Raw genomic sequence first — 25309 nt, 5'->3', positions numbered from 1 at the left:
GTGGGAAAATCCCAGCAGATCAGCAGTTTCTGAAACACCAAGACCAGCCCCCTCATGTTCAAAGTCCCTTAAATCATCTTTCTTCTTTCTTCTTCATTCTGATGCTCAGTTTGAACTTCATTGATGTCTTTATTGTATCTCCATGTCTAAATGACTGAGTTGCTGCTATGTGATTGGCTGATAGTCGTACGTGTCAGAAACATTATGCAGGGTGAACAGACAACCTTTGATAAAGTCTCGAAAGTGTCAGCTTCCTTGATACAAAAATATGTAAATGTATTGATCTGAATTATAATATTTCTGACTGTCTGAGGCAAAATTTCCCAGATTCAAATCGATTCGAATTGAATTGAATCGTGGATCGAATCGATTCGGGACCTTGTGAATCGGAATCGAATCGATTCTAGAAATCAGTGACGATACCCAGCCCTAGTACAGAGACAGTGAGTGAATACTTTGGCTATAAATTAGGTAGTGAGTACACAGAAAGTGTGCTTCGGATGAAGTACGTGAAGATTATACTATGAAAAAAGAATGTATTTAAAAGTTGTTAATTAAATTGTTAAGCAATTTGACTGACATGAAAAATTTTCATACCATCAAGGTATTTCCAAAAGTGCTACTATAATTTATTGTAATATATCTGAAAACAAATAGATGATAAATTCCTCTTGTAAAACCTTGACCAAATGAAACATGGTGCTCATGATGAATAAGATTTTCATACCAGATCACTCAAGGATAGTTGGGACTATGTAGGGAGTGTTAAAGGGAGAGAGCTTGCTGATTTGATGATAAGAAATATGATAGACATATCATTTGTGTACAGGACCAGGTGAAAGGAAAGAAAGATCAGATAATGTAATGAGTTCAAAACTGGAAATTAAAAGAGTGATGTTGTATGTTGTTAGTGCATTTGGACGCCGGTTAGAACGAGAGATATTCTGGAGTAAGTTGGATGAAATGGTGGGAATTTTCTCCAGTGGGTAGAGTTTGGTGATTGGAGAGGAGGTGACGAGAAGGTGTTGGGTTGATATACTGTTACGGGGGAGAAATGCAGAAGGACATCTCTAGAAGTGAGTATATTAGAGGGACAGCTCAGGTTGAGCAGTTACAAGAAAAAGTTAGAGAGGTTGAGATGGTTTAGTCATGTGCAGAAGAGGAATAAGATGAAGCTGCCCGGCAGGAGTAAAGAGGAAGACCTCAGAGGAGGTTCATGGATTACTGACGGAAGATATTCAGAGGGTTGGTGTGACAGAAGGGAACGCATGGGATAGGATGAGATGGAGGTAGATGATCTTCTGTGGTGAGCCCTAAAAGGATTAAATGATACAGCTATTAATACTACTGCCAAAGGACCTTCTAGGAAGTACTGATATATTTATTTTTAAAAAGGAAATTGAATTTTCTTTAATTAATTAAATTACAATAATTAAATTACATCAGTTACGAAAAATATTTTATTTTGTAATTATTATGTGTTTGTGTACAAATCCTGAATGGCTGTGGTTATGTTGTGAAGTCATTATTTGTTTTGTTTTTTAAGACACTTTGAGTAAACCACAGAGTCGTTGTTCATGAACGTTTGACTGTACTGTACAGTGTAAATGTATCGTCCCCATTTCCTTGACATCTTGTTCTGTGAAGGGAAAAAAGGATTTACATGATCAGTTTCTAATCAGATGTTTCCTTTAATTGTACGGCAATGAAAACTGTTTCTCACCCTTGGGCTCTACTGGAATTGTCACATTTGACAGCAGTGTATTCAGCTTCACTGGCCTCTTCATCTTTGTGTCCGTATAGCTGACCTGGGCCGATGTTGGAGTACAGAGCGTCTCCCTGATTCTGAGAGAAGTGGATGGTGCTGTAGTGAAGGTTATCCTGGTGACCTGATGGTTCTCCTTCTGCTACAGCTGACGGGGTGTCGTACACTGGATCCATGTTCACCTGATGAAACCAGAACTTGATACTTACTGTAGAAATACTTCAATAAGTATCGAGACTTTCTGGGTTTTTTTTTAATTGATTATGGTCAATACTTCTTTTTTGAAAAAATATATATTTAGACCACACAAGGTTTTAAAAATAATCAATGTGATAAACTATGTCAGAATTAACATGTTAGAGGATTAGAGTGGTTAGATACTTAAAATATTAGTACCTACATTTAAGTGATGATCTGTTTAGTGGTATTTTCAAAAAAGAAATCCAATATTCTTAAGTTCTTTTTGATTATTCAATTCAATTTGACCTCATCGGCCTGTTCCATTTATTGCCACAATGCAAAACAAATTAGAAATCCCATTGCACTGCATTCTAATATGTGTTGCTCATATTGATCAGCAGGGAATGTAGAAATGCAGGAAAACATATTGTGCTGAGATTACAATGCTCCAAAATAACTTGGCTTTATTTAAGATAAAGCTGTCACTCCAAGGTTACAGCTTTATTTTAAGGTGTGTTTTTAAAGTGTTTTTCTTTCACAGTGGAATACTTTCTCACCTGTTCTTCACTGGAAGGTTTCTCTCCATCTTTACTCTGTTGTGTGAACCACTTACATTTTCTAAATAGGAGACAAGAATTCAATGTAACAGCACATTTATGTATCAAAGAGATGACAGACTAATTGATTCATAAGAATCACAGAACTGCTCACCTAATGCACAGGAAAACCATGACCAGTGTGATAGCAAGGAAAACAGCAGTGATTGTACCAGTAACTGCTGCTTTCCGTGTACCTGAGAAGTCATAAAGGATAATAGAAACAAATCAGGAACATCAGAAAATTCTTATACATGACTACACACTTAAAAGGTGTTCACCTGCATAGAGACCATTCTCATACTAAAACCATTCAAAAACCTCTAACTCACTTGCTACAGTAATCAGATGTAAGGTGGACCTATGTTGTCCTCTTGAGTTCTGGGCGTTACAGTAATAACTCCCACTGTGTTCAGTTCTAAATTCAGTAATAGTGAAGTTCTGTCCCAATGCTTTTGATGAGTCTTCGCCTTCCTTGTACCAGGTGTAATTAGCTTCTGGGTTAGCATCACTGCTACAGGTCAGAGTCACTGAACTGCCCTCCACTATCTCAGCAGAGGGACTCACTGACACAGAGGGAAACTTTGGAGCATCTGGGAAAGAACAAATATATATATATATATATTTGAGAGAGAGAGAGAGAGAGAGAGAGAGAGATACATAGATACTTGAAGTGAAAAATCGAATTTTACTTACACTTAACATCTATGAATCGAGAATTTGAGGTTATCTGTCCATACTGATTCTCAGACTTGCATGAGTAATTCCCGCTGTCCTCTGAGCTGATGGCAGTGAAATGATAGATGCTTACTGGACTTGCAAGCAGGGTTTGGTTCCCCTTGTACCAGGTGTGTTTAGCTGCTGGGTTAGCATCACTGCTACAAGTCAGATTGACTGAATCTCCCTCCACTATCATACCAGAAGGTGTCATTAACACAACTGACGTATTTGGACCATCTGCAAGATAGATCACAAATTTTAGGTAGATTGTGTGTTGCAGGACGTGGGGCAAGGTATTGTGATAAACCCCTTTGAAACATTCAAATAAAATTGTAAATTGTATTATTTTTTAACTGCTTCTTCACGAGCTGTTACTGCTCAGTGTGTCCTAATGCATGACCAGGACTGAACTACCAGCCATCCAGGACCTCTACAGACAGGAAGGCCCTCCAGGTCGACTCTGATCCCAGCCACACACTGTTCATGCTCCTGCCAGGAGGTACAGGAGCATCCACACCCACATCAGCAGATTCAGGGACAGTTTCTAACCACAAGCCATCAGGCTACTGAACTGCTCAAAGTATTTTTATACTAGTTTAAGTAATTTCTATTTATTTATTCTGCTGTTGTTATATTTTTATATTTTTTCTTTATTTATATGCATTTTCTTTTATTTTTGCCTTAATTACTTTATCTGCTATTTTGCTGATTATAATGTGCAATGTGCCACCTTCATATGACAAAAAAAACTTGAAACTCAATGTTAATAATGACAAGTATGAAGAAGGTGGGCATCATATGGACTTCTTTTTATTTTGCATTTACATAAATAATTCTTTACTCACATTTTACATTAATGAAGATAAATTCAGATATCCTCCTTCCCAGCACATTTTCAGCTGTACAGTAATATTCTCCAGAATCAGAGGGTTGGATGGACTGGAAGAACAGCTGTTTTTCTTTACTGACCAGTATTTGAGCCTTCCTGTACCAGGAATACTTAGGTAATGGGTTAGCTTCACTGCTGCAGGTCAGAGACACTAAACTGCCCTTAATGATGTCACCAGGAGCCGTCCTCATCACTGAGGGAACCTTTGGAGCATCTGGACAACAAAACATACATGAATGTGTTATTAGCCTTTAACTGTGTGTCACTGTCCAGAGTGATGATGGTTGAGCTGCACCAGCTGCTGGAAATTCTGTCGCTTGTGCCTGTTTTTAATAACTGTGAAAAGATGCATACTATAATTTCTTCTACAGAGTATTTTGGCGTTGTCACTCATCCTGGTTAACAACAAATAAAAATGAAAGAAACATAGTATTTTCTAACTTCATACTATAAACTCATCAGCAATACACAATCTCAACCAGTGTTGGTCAAGTTACTTGAAAAAAGTAATCAGTAACTAATTACTGATTACTTCCCCAAAAAGTAATCCCGTTACTTTACAGATTACTTATTTTCAAAAGTAATTAATTACTTAGTTACTTTTTAAAAACACGATTTACAACCTGAATAGGTGATAAAGCGATAGATCTTTTAGCCCAATTCTACTTTTTCTGTATAATCCATCATACAAAATGTAATCAAATGGAAAAGTCTGTTTTTTTAACTTGTTTTATCAGTTTTAATCTTTTAACTTGATGCATCAAGCAAAAATTTAATTATATGCAACATTCTCTGACTTGAATAAATTAGTTTAACATTTAAACCTATTTTCTAAACATTCCAGCACATAAAATAAAATATTTTTTGTGTTTACACTCACTCTTTCAAATAGATTCAAGTAAAACACAGCAGAAAATAAATAAAGTCAAAGACTCAGCGGTCCTGTTGCTCTATTTTCACCTGTAAAGCAGGACTGCGGTAGGCGGAGGGTTACCCTGGTGCAGGTGTGCCGCGGTCAGTTGAAGAATCCGCGAGTTTCTCTGTGAGTTTCCCATTACGTCATTGCGCACTCGGTGCTTGCTTGGAAGTTTAGGGTTTTAGTTTTCTTCCCACGCACGATGGACGCTAATGTTTTTGTCACTTTTTATGGAATCAAACTCAAAGTAAGGTCAGTACTTCCACGCTTTAAACACTGCACGCTCATACTCTCTTCCACAATTGATATGTGATCCATTGTTGATCTGCACACAGCTGTTGTCACTAACGGCGCACTCGCTTACATCACTATCGTGAGACATTCTCGCAAAAAATCACGGTTTTAGTAACGCAGTAACGCAGCGTTCCTACGGGAAAGTAACGGTAATCTAATTACCGTTTTTGCAATAGTAATCCCTTACTTTACTCGTTACTTGAAAAATGTAATCAGATTACTGCCCATCTCTGATCTCAACAAAAGTGAACACATACCTAGGCAAAATAAACCTGCTACAGGAAGCCAGTGCCATAAGTGTACCAACAAACACAACACAGTCGAGTCGCTGCCAGTCTTATCTTTACTAAAGATACAAATATGAGCAGCAAGAGTGCATGAACAAATTTTGCTGGAATGATCACGTCAAAATAGAAACTGAGTGCTGTGTTTGGAGAAAGGAAAGCACAAGGACAAAAACTGGTCCTCTGCGAAGCAGTCTGATAGTCACATAGGCTGAGCCTTTTTTTTGCTCAGCCTCAATAACTCTGCATCATCAGTGGACCAATGAACTCTCCATCATCAGTGGACCAATGAATTTTGGATTATTCTCGTAAATTCTACATTAAAATAGCAGTAATTGATATCTGTGAACTAAATCTAAGAAGCAGTTGAGCAGTAAGACAAAGTTGTTTCACTGTTTGATTACAAACAGCCAAAGATAATTTTCAGGATTAGTCAAAGATCACTGGATAAGATGGGTGGATACGATCACTTTAATCATTTGACGTTTTTTTCTTGGTTTCTCTTTAAATATGTTTCATATACAATACTTATCATATTTACTACTTGTACTTTATTCACATAATTTACTCTGTCTGTAATATAACAACTGACGATCAAAGATGATCATTTGTTAAGTGGCACTGTGAAGTAAACTCACACACTGGGTTAGAGCGGTGACCCTCGTAAGCACAGGAGTAGCTGTCGGGACCATCAGCATATTTTGTGTATAAGGAAGAAGATTCTCCAAGAATTTCCTCTTCATTCTTATACCAGACAAAGGATGAATGACCAGAAGGAAAACAGCTGCTCTGACAGATCAGCTGTGGGCCAGTGGAGGACCAAACCACCTGTACCTGTATATCTGGATCTGCAAAGAAAAATGTCAGAATTTACCTGACTTAGATCCACCGTTAACAGGTTGCTTTTAAGTATGCAGTAGAATATTGCTCTGTATAAGTATTACAAGCAGTGTTGGGTGTAATGTGTTCCAAAGTAACACTTTACTGTAATCACATTACATTTGTCAGTAACACATTCATGTATTCTTTCTGCTTGCACTACAATCAGCTGATTTTCGTTCATGTGCAAGAACTAGGGCTAGAACTAGAACTAGAGCTGTCAACGTTGACACTTTGATGCGTTAGCGCCGCATTAACGCCCGTTAACGCCGCATCATGATTAACACGATTAAAATTTTTAACTCAATCAACCCATTTGGAGCGCAGAATGACTCAAAATCCTTCAAATGTCTCTGTCACTGCATTACGAGCAGTTTGTTCAAAGTTTCTCCATTCTGTGCTCCAGATGGGTTGATTATATTAAAAATTTTATTCGTGTTAATCGTTATCATGCCGCGTTAACGTTGAAAGACCTAGCCAGAGTGAAAAAGATGATAGAGGGGTTCTGAAACTTTTCAACTTTTTCAACTTTTCAGGAACAGAGATATAGGCATTACTTTTATTTTTATGCACAATATTAGAAAAGTGCAATGGTAAACTGAAAACTGCTCCAGGAAAGAAACAACTTCAACCCAGCAGCCAGAACCTGTAAATCAGCATCAGAATTAAGTTTCTACACATATGAAGAATGTGTCTTGGTGTCATGATGCGAAAGAAAGTGGTACAGAAATAGAATACAGACTATATAAAATATTAATATAATAAATATGAATATAAGTGCACACAACAGAAATATGCACTATCTACCTAAAGATATTAGAATACAAATCAGTGTAAGCATGTAACGGTTATGAGCAGTATGAGGAAGGAAACTGTTCTTGTAACAAGAAACAAAGGCACTGATGGGCAGTCAGGCTTGCACCACTGTAGCCTAACCTTCATTTCTGCTTGCATATGTTTCTACAGTAGAACAACTGAGGCAATGGCTTTGAAGTATTGCTAGGCTGTTTTTCATCTTTGTTTTTTGGTTTTGAGGGTATTTTGATGTTGTTTTGTTTTGTTGTTGGGTTAGTGTTTGTAAACACTAAAAAAAACGGTATGTGTGTCCTCATAAGGACAGTGATTTGTGTTGGTATGTGAAACTGTAGCCTAAGATTCAAAGTGTTGACTGGTAATAATGTGGCAGTGTGTTTTAGTTCATTTTACAGAGTAACGTGAAATTAATGGACTGCATTACTTTTAAGAAAAGTAACGAGTGACGTGTAATACATTGCTTTTTTTTTTTTTTTTTGTAATAACGACCCCAACACTGATTGTAAGTTTACTAAGAGGATATATGGTTGTCATTCACATACAATATAGACTATGTACATGTTGAAATTAACACTGCACTATACATAGTATAGGGTTATAATACAGATAAATACTTATTAGTCAGTCAGTACCTGTGACAGTCAGAGTTGTTCCAGGTGAAATGTTCCCCCATTGAAACGATTGCGTTGTGAATTTGAAGCGGTATTCTGCAGAGTCAGTCTTTCTCAAGTCACTGATTCTCAGAGTGGAGCGTCCTTTCTCTCTTTCAAGGAGCTGAAAACGATCTGCATGCTGGGAGTCTTTACTAGGGTCCCATAGCAGAAAGTGAGTTCCCAACCAATAACTACGATCAGGTCTGAACCAGAATTTTGACACAACAGGATCTGTGTGATAGTATGTGCAAGAAATGTTCACTGATGAGCCTTTGAAGGCACAGATTCTTCTTTCAGTGTAATTCACTCTGTTGCAGTACTGATAATAGCCACCTGAAAAACAGAATTCTTTTTACGATCGCCATGAAAATACAGTTTTGCATACATTTACTGTCTTTGAACAGTCTTCTCCATGTTAAAGATATCTTACTACAGTACATTAAGGAACAGATGCACATAATAAATATTGCATCAGCGCAATCTGGGTTCTGGCATTTGAAAAATACTGTCTGTATTTAAAAAGACAGCACAGAGAAAAGACAGCGTTCATGAGGTGGGAACACATTTCTACGGGGGTCTTTGTCAAGGCGGAAAATACAGGGAGAATATTCAAATCAGGTACACAAACTTATTTACTAATGTTTGTTACACACAATTTACTGCTGACACACAGAATAAAAGCATGGCTTAATTTTTGTCTGCTCACAATTCCCATTTGGCTCATTTAGGAAATCTGGCCGTGAAACAGCATCATATCCTGCTGAGACGCTTTGTACTAATATGGGGAAAATGCATTTTCTCTTATATTCTGTTAAGATAATATTTTATTAATGCTGTACTGCCCTTACATATTTTTTTTATTACGTTCTGCTTAAAGATGATGTTCAGTTTTGATACTTTTCAGATCCAACTAATCACAAACAGCTAGGAAACATTTAATACACATCCCAAACAAGAGCTTGGGTTCTCAGGAGAGTATGAGTGGAAGACTGTGGCGTATACTCACACACAGAAGGAGAAGGAAAGGTCTCATGTGGCTTGATAGCACAAGAAATGCTGTCTCCAGAATAAAGGTAGCCTGAATAAAGTGATTCTGTTGAAGTCATGTGTCCATTCTTGTACCAGATGTATGAAGAATGATGAGGAAGGCAACTGCTGTGACACTGCATCTCTAATTTGTTGCACCAATAAGTAAGGCATTGAGATGTGTGAATCGTCTGCACTTTTACACCTGGATTAGTAAAATGCAATATAACAGACAGTGAAATTCGCTGCACTGTTTCATAAATGTTAAGAATTTGATCCAACAGACAACAGTCTTACCTGTTACAGATAAACTGACTCCAGGTGAACCAGTATAGGTCCCCCCTGGCTGGTTTGTTATGAGCTTTAATCTGTACACAGCTGAGTCGCTCTCTCTCAGGTCTGTGATTCTCAGAGTGCAGTCGTTCGTACCACAGTGATACCAAACACGACCTGCATACTTTGAATCTATTCTAAGATCCACAGGTTCAACATTGGGCACATAAATGAACCAGAAGATATTCTGAACTGTGGTATTGATGCTGTTTATTCTTGGTGGGTATGTGTAGGTGCAGTGCATTACCACCGTCGATCCTTTAATGGCACAGATCTCAGTAGTAGTAAAAGTCACTTCCCATTCTCTCCAACTGTGCGCCACTGAAACATCAGAAACCACAGTCAAGATTAGCATAATTTTAAACGTCAAAATTGTATTTTGTTTTCATCTGAAGTCACAAAACTTTCTCCACAAGAAATATTTGAATACATAATGCAGACTTCAAACTGAGACAATACGGTTTGGTCTCTCAAAGATAAGCTGGATATTCCTAATGCACATGTCTCAGTAATCCATCCATATATTAATAATGACTGAGAAAACAAATGTGGGAAATTTGACTCTGTGTTTTGGGCATTCCTGGCTGCTGGAGAATTTCCACCTGTGATATGGATGGGAAAATCCTAAATGCTAACAGTTAGAAGGGCGTGTCGTGTCTTTGCTTGGTTGGTTTCCCATGTTCGTTGAAGCGTGGAGCTGCTGAAGAAATGTGAAACTCTTCAGCATCAGACTGTGATGTCTTGATAATATGAATTTTGCTAAATGTTGCAGAAATAGCACATTGTAGTCAGAATACCATTGCACAAACTGAAACAACAAATACACAATTCAAAAAGGAAATCTTAACTATGGAAAAAAGTTTTAAAGAAAATTTACAAATTTACTTTGTGTTTGTGGTGAACAGGTAAAAACTGTTCACCACATTTTACATTAAATATTTCATTTTCTTAATTGAAAGGTTTCTATAAAAAGAACATGTTCAGTTTATGTAAGACTGGAAATAATTCCTTGTTGCTTTATATTTAGCCTGAAACCATCACTATTCTTATTACGTGCAAGCAGTTTAACCATCTCTGCAGGAAGTTCCGGTTATTTAATGAAATAATTACATTAAAGCATACAGTGTTCCAGGATGATGTCCAGTAAGTAAATATACTTACAACAACTATAATAACTGTACTAAAGACGTAAGAAGTGTATTTAAAAGATGTTCAGTACCTGACATGGACAGAACGATGAGAACAATCCCACTCACAGCTGTTGTTACACTCATAGTCATTCTGTTCGTCTCACTGTTAGAAAATGTCACATGGTCAGAGCTGCACATGAGATATAATCCACATAATGATCTAAAATAAGACATAGGACAGCAAACATGTGACCGTTGTGGTTTCAACACATTAATAAGACAGCTGTCAAAGTCTGTCCGAGCTTACTTCCTCTTTACCAGCCTGTAATATTTGAATATCCGGACATTCCCAACATGAAATTAAAACTTCTCATAAGCAAAAAAGAAAGTTCAACTTTGAGGCTGATGATCATTGCAGTAATGAAACTTTAAAAAAATAGAGTGCACTATCCACTTGACAGCTTCTTCTGTTTCCTGATCAGCAGATCAGGACTCAGAGATACTGCGACATGTAACTCTTCATTGACTTGAATTTAATGTGGTGTGCATAATACATGAGACATCTATAGTGGTGTGATGTGTTTGTGTTATTTCATTAATTCTTTAAAGTCATACAATGTGAATTATTTGTCCCAGACAGTGACAATGCACTGTCAGCACTGCTGCATAAATGCATTAGCACATACAATTATTATTATTTCTAATTAATAAATGCTCCGTCTCTACGCATTTTACTACTGCAATGGATTCCAAGTACTGACTTCAGGTTTCACTTATTATATGCTGCAACCAGAGAGCATACAGACACTGTAATCCTGTGTAGGTGGCACTAAAAACAGAACAAGAGTTTCTTTCTTCTACTACTTTTTTACAAACTTACTAAACTGCACCCCCTCGTGGCAGACGCTGTGCTGTCCACGTCCAAATGTAGATTGAGAAAAAATAAAAAACAATTGTTGCTTCTACTAGCATTAACTGATTGTTGACCATTTGAATGTGAACAAACAAAAACCAAACAAAAGCTCTAACAGTGTTCAAAACAACTGTTTCAAAAATATTCAACATGCATAGAGCTGTGTATCACAACATCAGCTGTCCTCTTACATTTAACTCCAAATTTATCAGGTTTCTACTCCTGTTCAGCATATTCAGAAACCACCCACGGTGCACGCAGAGTGCAGCAGTGAATTCTGACCAACGTCCAGTGAAGTGTCATTTTTAATGGATCAAGACAACATAGCAAAGAGAGACAATAAAATCTAAAACAAGTAACAGTTTTTTAATATGGATCCAGGACACTGACTGAGAACTTGATTTACTCAGTTTCTTGCAGAGACTGTTTGTGGAGAGGCTGGCCTAGTTTATTATTGTACCTACAATTTATAGACTTCTCCTGATTCAGAGGCAGATTGGCTATAACTACAGACAGGTAGTTAAAAATGAAGTCAGTGTGGAAATGCCTTAAAAGTGCATTCTAGCTGAAGGCCAACAGATGGTGATAGCTGTGCTCGTAAAAATGAAAAAACAACAACCCTGAAAGTCTTTTGGAGAACATGAGAAAGCAGCTCTGTTTCTAGACGTGTAAACACTTCCCTGCAGAGTTTATGTTCTCAGTCACTCATTTTGAATCCATTAAATAAAAAATTGGAGTCTTTTTTTTTTAACTTGGTCATACTATGTTTCGCTGTTTTTTTTCTCATTGACTGTACTGGCCTGTCAATCACACTCATCAGTGCATGACAAAGGTACTCTACGCGTGAAACTAATGAACTGAATAAAAACCTACTGCTGTGATCTGCTAAATAAAACAGACAAGAGTTAATCACCCGGTTATCTTTGGGAGTTTCAACCAAAACAGTTTTGGTCGAAACTGACAGTTTTGCTAATGCACTTAAATTCAAATGCAGATGGTGAAAAGAAATGCCCGTACCAGTGTCCCTTTGGTGTCTGCTTAATGTGTAACAAAGCAAATGACAGATATTCAAATTCAGTATGTCTTTAGTGATTTGACGTCTATCCTCAATAACCTGCAATCCTCTTCATATTATATAAGCTATTATGTGCTTATTTGTACAACAGAGTCAAACACCACTGAGCCGATTTCTCCTGTATGAAGTTGAAGTCTCTGGTTTTCTTTTGTGAGTCCCTGCTGCCAAAACTGACTCAAAGTGTTGCGAGGTCACCGTCTGTCAAAGATCACTATTTATTCACTCTCACATTCACACACTGGTGCAAGCAAACCACAGTTGTAGCCACAGCTGCCCTGGGGCAGACTGACAGAAGCGAGGCTGCCATATCACGCCATCGGCCCCTGTCGCCAACACCAGTAGGTGTTAGGTGTAGGGTGAAGTGTCTTGCCCAATTAAGGACACAACAGCCAAGACAGACAGAGCTGGGGATTGAACTGGCAACCTTCCGGTTACAAGATGAGCTTCCCAACTGAACACCAATGGCCCAATGTGTCCTCATCTGCCAGAGAGAAGTTGTGCTGTTAGCTTAATTGGTTGAAATTTAGTTTTCACTTTAATTGATTTCCTGCAGCTAAGTTGACAAAAAAATTGGGTTAAAAGTTGTCGGCATGATATTTAGGGCCAGATTCAGTGTATTCAATCATTCAATGCCATCAGGGCGACCATCCTGGGTGAAAACCTGACAGCGATGCAGGTGGATGTCTCTCTCGTGTCCTGGATTGTAGATATTTGACGGGAAGGCCACACTCAAAAAAATGAAATTGGGTGATTGTTACATGTACAAGAGTCAAACTTGTAATTTGAACTAAATAATTTAATGTTTCTATGGTGAACATAAGTAAATCATGTAGCATCAGCATGAAAATCAGCAACTTATTTTCTTCTTGTTGAGATGACATGATACAATCTAGTAAGAGTGGTTAGTTGCCTGGACTCACGAAATTCACAAGATCACATTAGATGTCAAACTGCAGGAAAATCGCTGGAGTTTTAAGAGGCAGATAACTACATCCACACCACATGTGTATGCTATTGCTATTTATTGTGGTTTAACCTGTCAGGGACAAAAACGTACAGAAAACTCTGCATCAAGCCTTGTAATCATAGCTTTCCTAGTTTTGCTAAGCCTGGATTGGCAGCTTGGTGGTGTGATGGTTAGTGCTGTTGCCTCACAGCAAGAAGGGCCCGCGTTCATATCTACAATCTGGCTGGTTTGCAGTGTGTATTTAGAGTTAGGTTCATTGATGATTCTAAATTACCCATGAGTGTAATTTAGTGTAATTTAATGGTTGTTTGTCTCTAATGCCAAACGTGTTGATTTGACATGGTCAAAAATGGGTTACTGTACTTGGTTAAATCACGTGGAAAAAGGTGCCATGATTAAATTGTGTTCATCCAACAACATATTTTTTTGAGTGCACAATATGTGTTTCTTCAACACTGTGTCTGATCAGCAACACTATATGATTTATTTACGCACCCAATGCAAAGCTTCTTCAAGCTGCTGCCGTCAGGGAGGAGACTGCGGAGTCTCCAGGCCAGGACCAGCAGACTGAAGGACAGCTTCATCCATCAGGCTGTCAGGAAGCTAAACTCCCTCCCGATTCTGCCCCCCTCTCCCCTCTTCTCCACCACGGTCTCACTGAACTCTGTCACACACACACACACACTCACTCTCTGACGCACTCACTGGCCTGCTCCAGTCACTTTGTGGAGCATTGGACTGCTTAAGCATTGGACCTCATAAGACTTTGTTGTTACACTATCTCTTACCGTACACTACTAAATCCCCATTTGCACTATTTGTCTATTTTGCACCACTATGCCTTCTTACTTGAATATTGTATATTGCATAGCTTTTTTTTTTGTTATACGTAAAATTGTATTCTATTTATTTAAATTTTTACTTTTTAATTATTTTATTGCATTTTTCTAATCACTAGGGTTTGAGAGTAACGCAATTTCTATTCTGTGTATGTCCTGTACATGTGGCAGAATTGACAAATAAAGTTGACTTGACTTGACTTGACCTGACTTATTATATTTTATGTGGCGTGAATAAATAAAAGTATATTTACGGTGGCCCCTAGAGACAAAGCACGTACAAACTCCAAAACACGTACAAACTCCAAAACACGTAAAAACTCAAAACACGTGCACTGAAGCACCGCAGCAATTTCCTAATGTTGTAAACCTGCTCAACATTTGGCAATAAACCCCTTTCTGATTCTGATTCTGAAAACACAACAGAAGTGCTCCAGGATGCTAGGTGCAGTGTTGAGCTTTTGTTACCTAGTGGCTACACAAGCCAGCAAGTACCAACGACCGGATTTGGTGTGTGGTAACAACAGGTAAATGAACTTTTTTTTTTAAATTATTTGAATATATATGAGTGCTTGTGTATAAATACACAAACAATACACATATGCTTTCAATTGTCTAATTTAAGTGATCTAGGCAGCTCTGTTTTGGAAGTTCAGTTCATGCTAGAAATGTGTTTTGGAGTTTGTACGTGCTTTGTCTCTAGGGGCCACCACATATATTTATATATAAACATATATAAATAAAACCACTTTTTTTTTACATTAGTAATTCCTTTTGTGCATAATTTTATATTATTGTTAATAATAAATTAATCAAAGCAACAAAACAACCTGAAGAGCCGGTTGGGAGCCGAAAGAGCCGGAAATCCCATCACTAACAGGAAGGGCCAGAGTCGGCTCTATTTTAACACCTGTCGGACAACGCTCAGGATTTTGTAGGAGTCTGTTGTGGCCAGTGCCGTCCTCTATGCTTGTTGCATGCTGCAGCATCAGGTTGAGGGTGGCAGATACCAACAAACTCAATAACCATTAATACAATGTATTGTATTATTTTATTGGTACTTTAAGTAGACATTTACTGTTCCTATTGTCTGTGAGTAAATGTGTATTCTGATTCAGTGACTGTCTGAAGACACATTTGCCTTCAAACAGCCACTGTAGGGGTTTACCAGTTAGCCTGATGATGTATTAGCAGAAATGCGCCCACGGGAGTGGGAAGTTCTTTGATCTAACATTGCACTTTTTCTTTTTTCTTTTCAAAGGTGCGGTCTGTTCATTTCAACAACATCAGCGCAAAGTGCTGGCTCAGAATCATCGGATGAGGGAGCGAGTGAACAGACTGTAAGTGCAGCTTTCCCCCCTTTCTCACTCAGAACGGTGTGACTGTTGAGGTAAGTGAGAGGAGGTAACTGTTGCACCATATAAACCTGAAATCTGTAAAAGAGCAACAAACACTTTACTCTCCTCCCCTCTCCTACCTTCCCTGTATGCTCACGTGCCGTCTAGATCAGTTTAGTGTGGAAGAAGTGTTTGATAAGGATGGATAAATAAAAAAGGAAAGCTGAAAGAGGTAAAATAAACTAAAAAATAAATGCAACAAAATGTGTCAGACTACCCAATGTAGGAGAAATAAATAATATAAAGGCCTCGGATTCACGGGTGGTGACTGCTGTGAACACTAACCGGGGAGAAACACTGGAGGAAGAACAGCAGTCCCACCAACCGAGTGAGCAAGAGACGGAGAAAAGTGTACTTTACGTGCGAATAACAAAAATCGATGGAGGCACATAAAGAAAGAATAGAGGAGGAAAATCAAGTAAACTTGATTAACCTCGTTTAAAAAAACTGTCTCAATATCAGTAATTAAATCTATGTATAGAATTATATTTATTTTATTTTTATTATTAATTTTTGTTTATTTATTAAAATGGACTGATCACGGCGGGCCGTTTTTTAAATCGCAGTCCAGACATGACCGTTACTGAGCCGTGTTCGTAAATATCGCTGCAGGCTGTGTGAAACTGAAGCTGCATGAACGGATTAGAGTCGTTATTATATATCTGAAGGCTGTGGCATGAAGCAAAACAGTTTTATTAAAAAAAATTAAGAAGAAGAAAAGGAAATGACATGAAAATCGCTCTGCGTGCTCACTGGTGAGACACTTGAGGTTTGTGCCGATCTCCGTGCACAAATGCAACTAAAAACCTGAAACACGCTTCAGTTCTGCTCAATAAAAATCTCTGTGTTATTACTGAGGAGCAGAAAGCGCTCAGCTCTGCGTGAGGACTGAGCGAACAGAGAAAGCCACGTTTCAGCCGTGAACTCTCAGCTCTGAGACATCCACCCGTCACAGTTACTCTACACTTACTGACATTTCCCCGTCTCCTCAAACACTCTATATACCCTTTGAAGGAAATTGCCGTCCCGGGTTTCCTCCGTGGCGTGAGCGATAAGCAGAGTTTTGTCCTTTCCTTCTAAGATTCCTAATTATTTAAAGTAACACTCAGGTATGCCATTCAGCTGGGTTAGTTACGACGTCGGGAGCAGCTTGGGAGAACAAGGAAACACAGACTGCTTCAGGTTGTCTTCCCAAATCGACTCAAAGGTTTATTTGATACACAGCAGTTTATATAGAGAAAAAAAAGGTTCGTGTGTCAGCTTTCCCAGTTCAAACCGGTACAGACTAAATAAGGAAACGTCTTCCTGCCTTCTGAGCAAAGTATCCCTTGTGTAGTTTATCAGTTCAGCTATAATTTATGATCATCCCAGCAAAATACACTCCTAGACATAAAATACAGAGTTCTTTCATTAGTGAATTCTGAAACGAACCACCTAGCCTTTAACGAGCCTTTTCCAGGAGATAAAGAAAAAGGGAGGATGGGAGTAAGGAAGTGGTCTCATCTCTGTGGTGTTTTCGACCTTGGGGGACCAGCTTGTGAGTCTTACACCTTAATTCTTGGGTCACAGAGAAAGAGAAAAACAACTAGTAGATGGGCCTTATTGAGTATAAAACAATCTCCTGTAAATGCTAACCGTGGTATCAAAATATCACAACAGTTCTCTCCTTTTATCATGAAATGATAACATAGTATAAAGACAGAATGTAATAACATAATATAAAGACAAATCATAACTGTAACTGGTCCTTCGAGCAAGCTTAATATCAAAAATTCTGAGAGCGTATACATGGTATCACACAACAGACAATAATCATCAAAAACAAATAATACATGCTGCAACGGTTACAAAGGCTACAATTAGTTTCTTCCATTTTCCAAACGTGTCCTGTAGCCACTTATGTAGCCACTGACCGTGACCTGCATTGGCAATTAGTTCTATCTGCAATGCTTCAAGTTTATTCATAGCTTGTGTGAATGAACCGTTAGGGGCGGTATTATTGGGAATGAAAGTACAGCATACATCAACGGTTACTAGACCACAGGTACCGGTCCAATTAACAGGTAAAGCTAATCTAAGAGTATTATTGCACATCCAATAAGCGTGTGGGATTGGTCTGGTCAGGCGCGTGACCATGTGTGATTTAACTAACTCCCCCCAGTCAGTATCATTTAAGACACCCTCTGGGGGAACAATGATCGATTCTCTGCTCGAACTTGAACTGTGTGTGTGTTCCTCCAGATATGATACAACTTCAGCCACAGAGACAGCTAGCCATGTCTCATTACAGCGTGCACCTGGGGAGTCAGAGAAGAATGTGTAGTTATCCTTTGTATAATCTATGTGTGTGTCTGGGCCAGTTAACTTTAGTCTGCGCAGACATATCATACTAGTATTAAAATGGAGAGGGATCTGTCCTAAGGGCAGTGAGGGTTTTAACCTATTCTTAGGGCGTTTCATTGGGGCGCAGGTCCCTGCGGTGTCATTAGATAACTTCAATAATTCGCCTAATGGAGTCTCAGGGTTAGTTGGTGTGTGTGTGTGTAAGTAGGCAGTCGAGAGGGCTCAGAGTCAACTGTAAAGTGTCTTTAAAGAGAGCATTATCTCCGCCGATTTTCTCTAGTCCCTCAGTGAGGGGGAAACCGGATGTGGGGTATCCTACTATTACCTGTTCTGGATTAGCCTTTGAACAGACATAACAGTTACTGTTTCCTAAATCACGAGCGGCTGTTCTGGCATTTTCATACCAGGCGTTAGCTCCTGTTCTAGAGGGTGCATAAAATGGTTTATTAGTGGCGTCTATGTTGTCATTTACTGATTTTAGGGAGCGTGAGGAGTGCATTAAGTAGGTGTCTTGCAAATTGGAGCATGAGGTATCGTCAGCAAAATATGACCTGCAGAAATATGAACATGGTTGCAGTTTACAATACAAAATAGCAAAGAGAAATCCTAAGGTTAATGCGATAGATATGATAAATAACCTAAATATATAAGAAAGACAGTTCTTCAGTCGTCTTCTGGCCTGGTCCCAGGTTCGAGAGACACAGAATAAGCGTCGTGTGATGACAATGGGCATTTCATTTTCTCCATTATCAGGATGGAATGAGTCTGGCTTTATCAGGTTAGACATCATGTGGTACTTTTGGCTTTCTGTTCCTGCTGGATGTTTGAGTACCTTGTCGTTGTTCTTTCAGGCGTTGTGTGTTAATCAGTGATTGCGTGTGTGTGTACATTGGATCCGGGCGCTGGCTCGCCTGAGATGTCGTCTACCCGTGTGTTTATTTGCTCTAGTTCCGGGCGCTGGCTCGCTGGAGATGTCGTCTGCTTGATCCGACGCCTGAGATGGTCCGATTGGGCTGGTCTTAACCCTGCTGGCATGAATCCACTGAGGTTGTCCGTCTGTGAGGATGCTGGTTCTTCGTCACTGCCAGTACAGTCTGGGGCTGGAACACGCGCGGCCTCCCAGAGTGTCCTTGGTTTTAGTGGCTTCTCCAACATGCATCTCCTTGTCTCCACTGGTGGAACTGTGGAGGGGAAAGGCTGAGAGAGACAAACTTTCTGATAGTTATTATTCAGTTTTTCTACCAGGTTGTGAACATCAGTGGACAATGCAATATACATCACCTTCTACTAGCGGTGCCCCTCTGGAAGCTGACCATGGTGTTGGAAATAGTCTTATTTCAAATGGAAATAATTTGGTTACTGCAGATTGAGTCATTCTAATCTCACACAGGACTTGAGTAAGTAATTTGACCCAGGTCATTAAAGTTTTAGCACACTTTTGAATTACTTCTAATGTGAATGAAGATCCTCTATCACTGTTAATCTGGTGAGGTATTCCGAATCTGGGTATTATTTCATTGCTCAACTTTTGACAGACTACTTCTGCAGTTTCTTTTGATGTTGGATAAGCTTCTACTCATTTACTAAATTGATCCACTATTACCAGTAAGTACTTGATGCTTCCTTGCGCTGGCATATGTGTAAAATCAATTTGTAATGTATGAAATGGAAAATCTGGTTGTGGTAAATGCTGATGTTTTGCTTTTGATTTTCCTACATTAGTTCGTGCACATGTTAGACAGGTTGCTAATATGCTTTTACTGCATGTGATGTTTTCTCAATTACAAATCTTGATTTTATTGCCCCTATTACCCCTCTTTGTCCGACATGACTCACACAGTGAAAATGTCGGGCAAGGACTGGCATCAGGGAATATGGGAGGGCAATCAAACCCTTAAGATTTTGTATAGGCCATCTCTGTCATCTAAGGTACAGTCATTATTCTCCCAATAGGTGTAATCACATGCAGAGGCTTGCTCTTGTATGAATTTTAAATCAACATTTGTGTCTAAATAGTCTGGGAGTGTAACAAGTGGCAGCTGTAGGGGCACAGATAATACTTCCTGCGGAGGTGGGAGCTGTGATGCAGCTGCAGCTTTGGCTGTCACGTCTGCTAAGGCATTACCTGTTGCTTCGTCTGTGTCAGCTGTACTGTGTCCATTCGTTTTTACAACTGCAACGGCCGATGGCAGCTGTATAGCCTGAAAAAGTCTTTGAACAAAATCACAATTTAGCAATTTATTTTCCATCAGCAGATCTAAATCCTCTCTGTCTCCACAATGTGCCAAAGTCATGCACAACGCCAAATGTATAGCGGCTGTCTGCGCAAATTGTCACATGCTTATCCAAATGGAGCTCACAGGTGCGTATTAAAGCCATGAGCTCTGCTTTTTGTGCTGAGTGAAATGGTAATGAGTGAGCCTCTAGTATGATGTCAGGCACTGTTACCACTGAATAGCCACAAAGAAATGAGTTGTCACTCGGCCTTGAACAGGACCCGTCCACATAAACCGTGGCTGAGTCTGGGATAGGTGTTTGCTCCAAATCTGGACGTGGTGCTGTGGATTCCTGTATACGTGTCATGCAGTCATGAACGTCAAGCCTGTCCGAGCCATCCTGTCGGTCAGAAGAACACAGAATAGTATCAATAAATGTCATGGCGAATCAGGTGTGCTGCTCGCTTTTATAGTGAGATTTGCATATGTTGTTTAGTTATGTTTGCTACAATGGTCGTGACCTTGTGATAGGTGTGTAGAATAGTGTCATGTGAGAGTGTGAGCTTCTCGCAGTCCCTTATCATGATAGAGCAAGCTGCTACTGCCCACAGGCAGGCCGGCATTCCTGAACAACCACGGACAGCACCTTTGAGTGGCGGAGATCAGCACTCCCTTTAATGCATTGAAAGAGGCAGTCATTTCTGTGGACCACAGTATTCGAGGAGGCTTGTCTTTTTTACAACAGTCACGCAGAATGTGGTCATGAAAAGAACAGTCTGGTATCCACTGTCTGCAATAGTTCACCATGCCTAGGAAGGACAACATTTCCTTCTGTGTAGTGGGCCGAGGGACAGAGGTCACAGCTTTGACCCTGTCTGCAGTCATGGAACGTTTTCCGTGAGACAGTGTGAATCCCAAATATTGAACACAAGTCTGACAGTACTGCATTTTCTTTGCTGATGCTTTGTGGCCAGTCTTTTGGAGGTGCTGGAGAAGCATGTGTGTAGCAGTTTGACATAGTTTTTCACTTTCAGCACAGAGGAGGAGGTCATCCACATGTGGATCAGGGTGCAGCCCTGGAGGAGTGAAGCACCATTGAGAAAGCAGCAGAGCTGTCTATCATGCCTTGGGGCAAACGAGTCCAAGTGTACTGCTTATTTCTATGTGTGAATGCAAATAACGGCTGTGTGTCACAGGTACTGAGAAAAAGGAGCGGAGCATAAATCCACCACGGTAAAATGTGTATGCAATGCATGTCAATATGCTGTGAACATCTGAAACGAGAGGTGGCAGAGGAATGTTGACTGCATTAATTTGCCTTAAGTCTTGTATGAAACGCCATACGCCAGGTTTGTTAGGCTTTGGCACAGGATTGACAGGAGTGTGGGCTTTATTACTCCTGTAGTCAATAAATCTCCTATCATGACATCTAGGGCTGCGGCTTTTTCCGTGGAAATGGGATGCTGCTTGACATATACTGCTTGTTGTGTTTTAATAGGTGTACGTGATAAAGTGTACAGTCAATAAATCCTATATCATTCTCACTTTTAGACCACAATGTCATATTCTGGTATTCAGCTGGCAACGTAAGTGCAGAAATAGTACAGTCGATAGGGTAGGTTAGATCTATGTGACGACATGGTGTAGTTATGTCATAAACTATGTCTGAGTTATGTGACAAAATCACTGTTTGACCTTAGAGAAACAAAAGTGTGGCTCCCAGTCATGGGATTACCTGGTAGTGGCGTCTGTACACGTTTTTTTTTGGCACAGTGTGTGACATAGAGTACCGGACAAAAAGGATGTTGAGTTCATTCTCTGCTGAGGGTCCAGCTGACACAGAGGATGTTCCTTCTCCATCATGTCGGTACATAGGGCAGAGAAAACATAAGCTGTTATCAGTGTCAGCAAACATTTCACCCTTTATGTTAAATGAAATACACAAATTCATTTTTGCTCTGGGTGTCTGCGGCTGCTGGAAAACTGAGCTAAATTTGCACCTCTAGCTTGTCCAACAGTGCATAAAGCGTTTTATGAATACTAGGATAGATTCATCAGGCTTCTGTTTACACATAGTTACTGCATTTAAGTCAATTTTGTCTCTGGACATTGTTAGCAGGGATTTCTTTAGATTCTTAAAGAAATCGGTGATTTTGTCATTATTTACCCACAAAAACTCTGCAGTTGTGGATGCTTTATCATGCTTTGGGTCTAATTCACCTATCTCTCTTATGAGTTGTGACTCGGTTACTCCAGGAATGCATTGACACAATATGTACCTGTAATCCGGACCACCCAAATGGTGATATCTGGTACTTCTCTGTAGTGCAGAGACAAAGGCTATATGATTTTTAAGAGGATCGGGAAGCTCTTTAATAGTTGTCACTAATTCTGAGATTTTAGGGGGCTGAATACAACACTGATCTCCTATTATCATAAAGGGGTAAGTGTCATTGACGTCACTAGATTTTGGTTCTGTTTGTTTACTACCGCGAGTGTTGGCGTAAGGACCTTTGTCATTCCGGTGTTGTTTTTCCTTTTTTCCTTTTAGATAAGTCTTTATTAAAGTTCGGGTAACAGGTATTTCTTTAGCTACCTCTAAACCTCTAGCTACGATATCGTGGCGTTTCATGTGGGTGTCTATTGTGGACACTGCCTGATGCAAAAGTTTTTCTTCATAGTCGTCTAAATTGTTTTTCATAAGTTCCTCACATTCTTCTTTCAAAAGTTTTTCTCTTTTTCTATGTTCTGCTAATTCTTCCTTGCGGCGTATATATTGTTTTTCCTGATCCTGTTTAAAGAGATGGCTAAGATCCAGATTTTTCGTCGCTTTCTTTTGAGCTGGTTTATATCAGAATGCTGACATTGTTTGCGTGCAGCTGCTACAGCTACTATTAATTCGGTCTCATCTTCGTAAGGCGGCGGGGCTGTAGGCTGAATGGCTGAGCATGCAAGACTAGCTTTTCCTGCGGTAGGTTTATTTTCTATGCTGGAGCCTGCACTAGTTTTATTTGATGTAAAAGTATCTACGCCTGGTTCCGGTCCTTTTGTCCATAGCGGTAACATTTGATGCATCACGTCGCGGCATTCTATCATATTTTCTACAGGACTTTTTAAGCAGACTACTTTTCTTATCACAAATGATATTCAACATTTCTACTGACCTGGTTTCTGGCGATAATCGTTCGGGATAAGGCTCCGGAAATAAATTAGAATGCATTGTACTCACAGTCCGTAAGTTGTAAACAAAGTCAGTCACATAAGCACTTCCGCATGTTCTGGATACGTGATCATGGACGTCTTCACCGATTCGCGGACGTGGGTTACACGTAACCGGAAATGGGAGTTGTACTGAGCCGTTATTTGAGACTTTATTTTGTATTTTATTAATTTTTGGTTTTACAGGTACTTTAGATTTTTTATCGGACCTGTCTGTGGTCTTTGAATTATTCTGACCCATGTTCAGTGATTTCCAGAGGGGTTTACACGCTAGGAGGATTTAGGTTAGTATTTTCGCTGCGGCACAGCTGAGGTCACTTTAAATTTATTGCTAGCAATTTTTTGTTTGTGTGAGCAACTCTCACTTAGCGAGCAACTTCTCGCTTAACGAGCAACTTCTCGTAAAACAACAGGCAACTTCCTGTGTCTTTCTGCTTTTAATTTACTGCTTTTAACCCTTGTATGGTAATCGGGTCTGTGAGACCCGTTTTCAGTTTTCTTTCGTTTTTTTTTTTTTTTGTTTTTTTGTTTTTTTAACAAAATTAAATTAAATTATTTACTAGCTTTCTCTGAGTGAGCAACTTCTCACTTTTTAACGTGCGTTTCAAGACAACAGGCAACTTCCTGTGTCACTTTTTGGTGAGCAACTTCTCACTTAACGAGAAATATTCAAGACAACAGGCAACTTCCTGTGTCACTTTTTCTGAGTGAGCAACTTCTCACTTTTTAACGTACGTTTCAAGACAACAGGCAACTTCCTGTGTCCACCAACACCACACAAGGGTTAATTTACTTTATTCGGGGACTGAGGAAGTCGTCAGTGTATCTCTCTGGATCACTAAGTGAAACTTCGTCAGCATATCCCGTTTTTTTTTTATGGATCGATCACTGAGAGAGGTATAATACGGTCTTTATATAAATATGAAAGACGTGTATTTACCTTCTGTCAGCTATCCCACTTCTGACACCAAAATTGAAGGAAATTGCCGTCCCGGGTTTCCTCCGTGGCGTGAGCGATAAGCAGAGTTTTGTCCTTTCCTTCTAAGATTCCTAATTATTTAAAGTAACACTCAGGTATGCCATTCAGCTGGGTTAGTTACGACGTCGGGAGCAGCTTGGGAGAACAAGGAAACACAGACTGCTTCAGGTTGTCTTCCCAAATCGACTCAAAGGTTTATTTGATACACAGCAGTTTATATAGAGAAAAAAAAGGTTCGTGTGTCAGCTTTCCCAGTTCAAACCGGTACAGACTAAATAAGGAAACGTCTTCCTGCCTTCTGAGCAAAGTATCCCTTGTGTAGTTTATCAGTTCAGCTATAATTTATGATCATCCCAGCAAAATACACTCCTAGACATAAAATACAGAGTTCTTTCATTAGTGAATTCTGAAACGAACCACCTAGCCTTTAACGAGCCTTTTCCAGGAGATAAAGAAAAAGGGAGGATGGGAGTAAGGAAGTGGTCTCATCTCTGTGGTGTTTTCGACCTTGGGGGACCAGCTTGTGAGTCTTACACCTTAATTCTTGGGTCACAGAGAAAGAGAAAAACAACTAGTAGATGGGCCTTATTGAGTATAAAACAATCTCCTGTAAATGCTAACCGTGGTATCAAAATATCACAACACCCTTACTTACTTCTTGTTACCCTTACTCATTTCTCTTTTTTAAATTGCATTTTTAGAAAAAAATTCTCATATAATTTTTTTAAGTAAGAATTTTTTTTTGCCTTTTATTTTTGTTAATCCCTTCACCATTTGAATTATTTATTGATTAATCAATCATTATTTATTATTCCTCTTTTACTGTTCATTAAATTTTCTAAATTCACAGCCTCCCACATAACTCTTAACCCTTTCCACTCTG

The 25309-nt window shown here is 39.3% G+C and overlaps 2 protein-coding genes across 3 annotated transcripts in view; one reads left to right on the top strand and one right to left on the bottom strand.

Moving 5' to 3' along the window:
* Positions 1-25309, top strand: part of LOC309708567 (uncharacterized protein) — a 243165-nt gene that overhangs the window by 21039 nt on the left and 196817 nt on the right. The gene's annotated exons all lie outside the window — the stretch shown is intronic.
* LOC309708552 (uncharacterized protein) lies at positions 1459-10732 on the bottom strand. Of its 2 annotated transcripts, XM_082536677.1 has the most exons (12): positions 10568-10732; positions 9313-9669; positions 8996-9220; positions 7969-8322; positions 6283-6492; positions 4107-4364; positions 3238-3498; positions 2874-3134; positions 2657-2738; positions 2503-2563; positions 1724-1947; positions 1459-1639 (listed from the first exon to the last, which is right to left on the bottom strand). In XM_082536677.1, the coding sequence occupies exons 1-12, from the start codon at positions 10710-10712 to the stop codon at positions 1576-1578; spliced, it is 2502 nt and encodes an 833-aa protein (XP_082392803.1). In that variant the 5' UTR covers positions 10713-10732; the 3' UTR covers positions 1459-1575. The 2 variants fall into 2 exon arrangements, with proteins under 2 accessions (XP_082392803.1, XP_082392804.1); XM_082536678.1 differs by lacking the exon at positions 4107-4364.

The sequence above is a fragment of the Aulonocara stuartgranti genome, assembly GCF_965226115.1.
Source record: "Aulonocara stuartgranti genome assembly, chromosome: 6".
NCBI lineage: Eukaryota > Metazoa > Chordata > Actinopteri > Cichliformes > Cichlidae > Aulonocara > Aulonocara stuartgranti.
Note: the sequence above shows the minus strand (reverse complement) of the source record. Positions and strands in the feature narration are given on the sequence as shown.